Source organism: Aegilops tauschii, chromosome 2 (genome assembly GCF_002575655.3).
Source record: "Aegilops tauschii subsp. strangulata cultivar AL8/78 chromosome 2, Aet v6.0, whole genome shotgun sequence".
In the NCBI taxonomy this organism is placed as follows: domain Eukaryota; kingdom Viridiplantae; phylum Streptophyta; class Magnoliopsida; order Poales; family Poaceae; genus Aegilops; species Aegilops tauschii.
In genome coordinates, this window is record NC_053036.3 from 414,020,160 (window position 1) to 414,028,965 (window position 8,806).

Sequence of the window (8,806 nt, forward strand, 5' to 3'; positions counted from 1 at the left end):
TAGGCTCAGTTTAGATTAAAAAAATTATGGGAGGGAGGTCACAAATACAGAAATTAAGCTCTTCAGGGGCTCCTTAGATCTATACCGTAATGCAAAACCCTACTTTAGTACCGTAGTCTTGTTAACTAGTGCATGATTGACTTAGTTCGACCCCGTCTTAATGCGAACAAACCTATGGTTGGATGGTTAGAGGGACAGTGGTATCCCCAGCCCATCAGGATTCAAGTCCTGGTGCTTGCATTATTCCTGGATTTATTTCAGGATTTTCGACGATGCTCTTTCAGTGGGAGGAGATGTTCCCATCGAAGACGAGACGCTTATGGTGACCTCGTAAATCTCAAGATGATATGTCGGCTCAGTCTCTCAAAGGTGCTCATAGGGATAGGGTGTGCGTGTATGCATTCATAAGGATGAGTGTATGCACGCATGTATGACCGTTTGCATTTGTACTGTGTTAAGAAAAAAGTGTTCAGTATATTGATTATTAGGAAGTATAGGATAGACTAGGATTTGGTCCTGCCTTGTCTTGTACTCCAAGTCGGTCTTTGTACTCCTATATATATGCCCACGGGGCTCAAGCAATCCATCATATTCCACCAAACCTCTCTCCCTTCTAACATGGTATCAGCCTTACCTCGATCCTAAACCCTAGCAGCAGCCGCTTCCGCACCCGCGCGCCGCCCTCAGGGTGGTCGACCTCCATGACCACCGCCGGGGGCCGCGCCGCCCGTACCTAGGGTTCGTCCGCCCGTCGTGTTGACCGGTTGCCCTAGAGAGTCTTTTTCCCGATCCTTTGATCCGAATTTTTCTCTCTCTCGCCGGTCGTTTTGATCGGCATTTACTTTTTGGTTTTTCGATCTAAGATCGGTTTACGTCGCTCGCCGCCACGTCGACCCGCGCCTCTACTCCAACCTCACGATGAGTACAACCACGACCGGCCTCCTCTTGCACTGTGCGGCCTACTGCAGCACGTCATTTCTTCGTCGGCCACCGTCGTCTTGTTTGGATTGGAATTCCTCATCAACCACACATCCAGCCAGCTTGGAAGCAGCACGTCTTACGTGCGCAGGTGCAATGGCTGCTCTTGACCCGCCACAAAGCTTCAATCGTGGTGGCAGGTTACGTGCACAGGCACGATCGCCGCCAGCGTGTCCTGCGTTGGCCCGCGCCGCGTGGCCTCTGTTGCTCAGACATTTCACGCGGGTGTTTGGCTGCTCATGCATCTGTGCTGATCATCCGATCGTAGGATGTAAATCTGCATGCTGGCTCTTCAAATCATGTGTATTTGGTCTGATCAACCGAGAACACACGGAACACTCTATCATCGCAGCGCGGTCGGTCTAATCAACCGCCTGCGCACAACCCTGTAAGATTCCATGAGGATGGTCACCGAGTACAGCGTGCCTCTCCACCGATCGAGCAACGGGTTGCCGCTGCGTCGCCCCATCGGGCCGCAGCGCCGCCGCCCCGTGGTTCTTCTTCCGGCTGCACCGACCCGTGTCACCGCTGCGTCATCCCTTCAGGCCGTAGTGCCATGGCCAGCGGTCCACCGCCGCACTGAGGCCATCCGCTCCAAGTCGTCTCCATGGCAGCACCGACCCTCGCGCCGCCGCTGCGTCGCCCCGTCGGGCCATCGCGAGCGTGCCACGCGGTCCATGCCGCCGTCCCGAGGCCGTCCCGCGGTTGCACCGACCCGCGCTCCTTCGCCGCGCCGCCCTTTCGGGCTGTCACACCGTGGCCTGCGGCCCCTGCCGCCGCCCCGAGGTCTTCCTGCCGTCGCCCTAACCTGCCCGCAGCCGCTGCATCGCCCCTTTAGGCCGTAGTGCGGCGGACCGCGGTCCACTTCGTCGTCCCCGTGCATCGACTTCCCGTGGTATGCGCCGTGCCGCCTCCCTTGGCGCGGGAACGTCATCGTCCGTGCCGGTCTTCGTCATGTTGTTGGGTTCTTCGCCTACTTCGAGCACCGCCGCTGCCGCCGTCAGGCCGCTGTCGCCGCTCTTCTTTGGCCGCCGCCGCTACCCACATAAACGCCGCCACCCGTCCACCTCCTTCGTCTTTGTCCAGCACCAGCCCATCGCCAGCGTCGCCGTCATCTACCCCGACCACTTCGTCTACTCCGACAACCGCGGGAGACATCGGCCTCACGCTGATTGGCGCCGCAACTCTCGTCGAGTTCTTCTCTGCTGGCCCGTCCGACTTCTTCGACATGGCGTACAGCTCGTGCAGGTCCCTCATCTATGCTTGCCCGGTGCTGGCAACACCGATGCGTGCCTTCGTCTACGACGTGTCCCCGGGCCTGGCAAGCCTGGGGCGGCGCTTCGTCAACTTCTTCTTCCGTCTACGCATGCCCGGTGCTGGCAACACCGGTGCGTGCCTTCGTCCATGATGTATCCCCGGGCTTGGCAAACCCGCCGCGACGCGTCATCAACAACATCTTCTTCTCGGCGCACCACTACTTCGACACCACTGCGCCCATGCTAACTCGGCACCTCCTTGCGCCCGCGGTTCCACGGCGACATCCTTGACACCGGCTACCCCGACTCGACATCGACCACGACATTCTTCGCACGGCTACCTCGACCACGGCTCCACCATCATACGCTCTCGGCTACCTCGACAAACGGCACAAAGGGCTACCGCCTTGCTTGAGCAACCTCGTCGGTTTCCACTCCAGCCACGACTTCGCGATGCATCGACCGTTACGACTGTGGGGGGTGTCCGTCGGCTTGCCTTCGGATTCTTCTCCAGTCTCACCGTCTGGGTCGCTACCGTTGTGACTACGGGGGGATATTGAGTATATTGACTATTAGGAAGTATAGGATAGACTAGGATTTGGTCCTGCCTTGTCTTGTACTCCAAATCGGTCTTTGTACTCCTATATATATGCCCACGGGGCTCAAGCAATCCATCATATTTCACCAAACCTCTCTCTTCTAACAAAAAGGACCCCGTCTTAATTTCCCCCCAAGCTTCACCGCTGCGCGCCGCGTCTCCGATGTGCACACAACGCAGAGCCGCCGGGCAGACGGAAGAATAATCGTTTGCACGTGACGTGCATGGCAGCCACACATCCAAGGGCGACGAGGAAGCTCAAAAACACCAAAACCGACTGATGCTTTCAGAAAGCTAGATATCTTGTTCAAAATTTGTTCATATTTCACGCCCGAGTAGAGTTTGACTGAAATCGACAACTGCTTGCTGGAAGAGCTCTCCTACGAAGTTCACCTACCATGACAATCTTGGGGTACTCCTATTGAGTAAACGTCGCCGCCAAGAACATGTCCTCCTCGGTCCCGACCCACCCGCAGCTACCGCAGCGCTCGCCGCCACGGCAGCACTCGTTGACGCCGCCGAACTTCCTCGCTTGCACGGCCACGCGATCGGCTGCCGCTACAGCGTGGACGACCTTGACCTCGACGAGCAACTTGGGCGCCTTGCACCCACCGCCCAGCTCCCGGCCCGCTGGCGAGAGTCTCAGCCAGCTCTCCTCCGACGCCGACTTCGCGCGCGCCGACAAGGCGAGCTCGGCCCCCGCCAGCACGCGCGACGACGGCCTCCCTGTTCCCAAGAACGCCGCGAGGCCGGACGACGAAGGGCGCGGCCTCCACCGGAGCTCGAACGCGACCTTGCCCGGTGCGGCGACGGCCCCGCCGTTGCCCGCCAGCTGGAAGCGCACGCGCTCGCCCCAGAGCACGTCATCGCCGCCGGCGCCGCACGGGACCTCGCGCGTGTCCACGCGGATCCGCCGCCTCCTGTCACCGGACGGGACGTAGTACCTCACAAAGAGGCCGCCCTCGAGCCGTGCCTCGACGCCAGCAACCCGGACGACCTTGACGTCGAACTCGAGACTCGGCTGCCTCCACAGGGTCGCCATGCTTCTACTTCTCCTCAAGTGTCGAATTAAACTATGTACTCTATGCCTGATAGTTGCTGAGCGAGCAGCGGGGTAACTGAGCTTGAACTGAATCTTTCTCGTATGGAGGCGCTTATATAGGACTTTGTTGGGTTGGGAGGCCCCAAGTGGAACTAGTTATGCATATCCAAGTGCTCAGTGGCGCGTCGGGGGTTCAAGGGGATATGCACGCAACGCATAGAGGATGCCGCATGGGAGCAGTCGCTTTATGTCGCGACGGCAGCCATGCAAAACCACATGGCTGAAAATGAAATGGCCCTGGCTTTCCCGAGACCGAGAGGAGCAAGCCGCGCGTGCCAGTGGGAGTTGAATACCTTGTGGGGCTGGGCAAATGGGGTGACTATGCCAACCCGAGGAGGACAAAGGGGGCGACTATGCCAACCCAAGGAAGATCCTCTAGTGGCACTTCAGGAAGATAGAATCATTCTTCCTGTCAGTTCTCAGGTGAACCGTCCCGCTATCTAGCCGAGCATCCCCGTTAGAGCAACTCCAACGTTCCGATCCAAACGGACGGCGTTTTTATCCGTTTTTCGTTCATTTGGTTCGGTCGCCCGTTCGGCGTCTGCCCCATTTGAGATATGGGTCGGCAGTGCGCCTAACGCGCCGACCCATTTCATATTCGCACGCAAATTTTGAAAAAAGGTCCGCGGCCATAGTTCATGCCAACGGCCATGTTGTCGCCCGAAAGTTCATGCCGGCACCATGCCAGCGCCGGCATACAATGTCAGCTTTAGAAAATACCACATAGTTCGGCTGGCGCACTTGCCAGCGGCCGGCACATATGCCAGCACACAAAAAGGGGCGGGAGTTCGACCACGCCATCACGGCCGTAGTCAGGCGAGCACACTTGCCGGCATACAAAAAAAGGATGGCGCTCGCCGCCATAGGTCACTCGTCGTCGAACTTGAGCATGTCGGCCTGCATCTTCTCGAACCACGGCCTCTTCCTTGGCGACACGGTGTTGGGATCCACCTTAATGATCTCCACCCCGGTCATCATGCCGCGGAGCCACTTCTTTCGCCTTGGTCTTGGCGTTGGCGGCCTCGATCTCTAGCATCTTGTCTTGCTTCTCCGCCTCCATCTCAAGCATCTTGGCTTGCTTCTCTGTGTCCATCTCAAGCCTCCTCCTTTGGATCTCCATGAAGGCATTCATTTGTTCTTCTTTGTATCGCCGGCGCTCCTCCTTCCTTGAGTCCTTCTTGCTCATCATGCCCTCCACTTGTCCTCCTTCTTGGAGTTCGTCTTCCCCTGCGGGTGTGGCTTCTCGACGTCTTCCTCCTCCACGGCCCTCTTCCCCCCACGCGACTTGAGGGCGGCATATTGCGCCTTGAACTTCTCCTCGTCTTTGATGACCCTCCAACAATGAGAGAGGTTGAAGCACTTGCCCTCGTGTTGGGCTTTGAATGCCTCCAAAGCTTGGAATGCCTAAAAATGTATTGCATGCAAGCATATTGGCAACAAGGATATGGAAATGGACATGCAAGCATAAACGGAATGAAACAAAAGAGGCCAGCCACTTGCATACCATGTCTTGCATGCCGATGCCGCTCACGGGGTGGGCCTTGACGCTCTCAAGAGTGGCACAAAACTTATTGCACTCTTGTTGGATCACCCTCCATCGCTTCGAAATAGACACCCACCCGCGCGTGCTTAGTATTTGGTACGGCGGAAACTTCTTGCGCTCATGGAACTCACGGTGGACACGAATCCAAAAGGTTGATGCCTTTTGTTCGGCGCCGGTCTTGGGGTCTTGCCCAATGTCCCTCCAACACTCACAAAGGAGCTTGTCCTCGGCCGCCGTGTATGCCTTCGTCCGCTTGCTCTTGCGCTTCGGCTTCGCCACGGCGGCTTGGTTGGCGAGCTCATCCTCGAACAAAGGCTCCCCTTCGATGTCGCACGCATCCTCTTCCTCTTGCCCGTAGTCATCCGGAAACTCGTGGTCGAGTGGGAAGCCGTCCAGGTCCAGGCTGACCTGATCATGCATGAAGGCCACCTGATCTTGATCAAAAGTGGACGGCGTGAATGCCCATCGGCAGTCCTGGCTTTGTGTCTCTTCGGGGTCGTAGCCATCCCGGCGGCACCGCCAGCGGCCGCCGCACCACCCTCGAAGATGATGTTTTGCATGTACTCGTCGTCGCCGGAGGCCGACATTCCGTCAAACAGGTTGTGTGCGCCCGGCAGCACGTCGGCTGGCATGTGCCGCGCGCGTTTCCTCGCTCCTCCGGATGACGAGCCACGGGCCACCGGTGTGGCGTTGAGGTCGATGGGCGTGGGCGCGGGCATGGAAGGCGCCACCACGATCACCTCGGGCGAGCACTCCCCGGAGAGGCGGGAGGCCTGCGGGTAGACGTCGAAGCCGGGTATCGACTGCGTCGCCGACGTGCGGGGTGAGTCGGGCAGCACCATCCAAGTGAACGCGGATGAGCTGGTGCTGGCCGCGGCCACGGCAGCGTTGACAAGGCTGTGCTGGCTAGGGTTTAACCCTAGCATATATAGCGCCTCCCTCGTTGCCACCACGACACGGGCGTTAGTGACCTCCTGCTGCACGGCGGCGGCGACGGCGGCCGCCATGATCGCTTCGTCGCTCACGTCCGTCGCGTGCCTCCGGCCCTTCCTCTTCGTCGACTCCCTTTGCCCGCTGTTCGGGCGTCAGCGTCTTCTTCGGCTTGGGCGCGGCGTTGGTCTTGCGGGGGGCGCAAGGCTTGCCTTTGCCGGAGAGGGCAGTCATCATGAAGGACGAGGCGAGGGAGGCGAGGCCGGCGGCGGCATCAAGGTTGTCGTCCATGGCGGGCGGCGGGAGCACGCGTGGGCGGGAGGGTTTTTGGGGGAAATGAAGGGAAATGGTGAAGGCTGCCACCGACCAGCGGGCCAGGGGGAGGAGAAGGCGAGCGTGTGCACGTGTGTCTTGTGTCCGCGCTGACGCAAATCTGGCTCAAAAATGGGCCGGGAATGGGTCAGCATGTGGACGAAAAGCAGATGCGCGTCTGTTTGGGTCGGCGCATTGGGGCCCAACGCACCGACCCAAATGGACGCCCGCGGACAAAATGGGTTGCCCCGTTGGAGTGGCTCTTAGTTCGCACTTGGACGTAAAAGTACTTGTGTCATAAACCAAAATGTGTCGTACAACCCAGGAATGTTTCGCACAGCGTGACATAGCATGCTATGTGGTGAATTGAATTGGGGGATAAATTGTGCAGCTGAAGCAATAGAAGTGAAGGAGGCCCCGCGGAAAGGGGTGAATTGAAAATACCCAAACCTCAAATAAGTAAGATGACGAAGCATATCAGCTTGCTTTCCTGAGGAATGGGGATGGACTCCTGAAGGGTGTCCTAGCCAATGGCGATGATCCTCGGACACGGGTAAGCTACCTCTGTTGGTGGCAAGTGCCCGACGTGGGAGATCTGGCCTAGCTGACCCTGCCATCTGAAGGAGGCAAAGGCGGAATTTGGAAGGAAGCGAAGGGCATGGAAAAGAGGATTAGGGCACCGGCGCTCGAGAAGGAAGACAAAGGTGGGGGGAAGAGTGTAATTTTTTCCCTCCGTGGCCTCTCGCTATTTATAGGGAACAATTTGCAAAACAGCGGTGGCTCAACCATGTCGTGTGGCGATAAAACCCCTATTTTCCGCGGCTTGTGTGTTAATTATGCGCAAAGAGCGAGGGAATGGATGTTAGTCGTCGTGCGTATTGATACGCACGATCCCTTTCTTGATGGGACGGAACGACGGTGGTCCCATGACCCACATTTGCACGCCATGTTGATCGTCATGCCAAGAGACTGCTTAATCGGGTGGGCTCATGGACGAGACATGGTCGTGGTCAGACCCAAGTCAGATCACCGTCACAGAGCAAGCACGGAACTAATTCGTGGCTAAGAGAGTCTCCGACATAAGGTGTGACGCGAAGATGGCAAGATGCTTATCGGAAATCGAGATGGTCTCAAACACTCAGATCTAAGCCGATAAGATATGACCTGACTTTTGTTGGGTAACGTAGTAATAATTCAAAAAATTCCTACGTGTCACCAAGATCAATCTAGGAGATTCTGGCAACGAGAGAGAGGGAGTGCATCTTCATACCCTTGAAGATCGCTAAGCGGAAGCGTTGCAAGGAACGCAGTTGATGGAGTCGTACTCGCGTCGATTCAAATCGCGGAAGATCCGATCTAGCGCCAAACGGACGGCGCCTTCGTGTTCAACACACGTACAGCCCGGGGACGTCTCCTCCTTCTTGATCCAGCAAGTGGAGAGGAGAAGTTGAGGGAGAACTCTGGCATCACTACAGCGCGGTGGAGCTCGTGGTTCTCCAGTAGAGCTTCGCTAAGCTCAACGGAGGAGGAAGAGGTGTAGGAGGGGGAGGGCTGCGCCAGGGGCTGAGGTGCGGCTGCCCACCCCCCCCCCGCCACTATTTATAGGGTGAAGGGGAGAGGGGGCCAGCCCCCCTAGATGCATCTAGAGGGGGGCGGCGGCCAAGAGGGGTTGCCCCCCAAGTTGGTGGGGGCGCGCCCCCACCCCTAGGGTTTTAACCCTAGGCGCCTTGGGCCCCTTGGGGGCGCACCAGCCGACTAGAGGGGCTGGTTCCCACCCACGTTCAGCCCATTTGGTCCCCCGGGGCCGGTGGACCCCCGGAACCCTTTCGGTGGTCCCGGTACAATACCGATAACCCCCGAAACATTTTCGGCGACTAAAACTGGACTTCCCATATATAAATATTCACCTCTGGTCCATTATGGAACTCCTGGTGACGTCCGGATATCATCCCGGACTCCGAACAACTCTCAGTAACCACATACAGTTCCCATTACAACTCTAGCATCACTGAACCTTAAGTGTGTAGTCCCTACGGGTTCGGGAACCATGTAGACATGACCGAGACACCTGTCCAGCCAATAACCAA

At 57.8% G+C, this 8,806-nt stretch overlaps 1 protein-coding gene across 1 annotated transcript; it reads right to left on the reverse strand.

Annotated features, from left to right (window-relative positions):
- Window positions 1-3,143: 3,143 nt before the first annotated feature.
- LOC109740339 (uncharacterized) lies at window positions 3,144-3,929 on the reverse strand. The gene has a single exon (XM_020299382.3). It carries the CDS (start codon window positions 3,872-3,874, stop codon window positions 3,251-3,253), a length of 624 nt encoding a protein of 207 aa, XP_020154971.1. The 5' UTR covers window positions 3,875-3,929; the 3' UTR covers window positions 3,144-3,250.
- Between the last annotated feature and the right edge of the window lie 4,877 nt (window positions 3,930-8,806).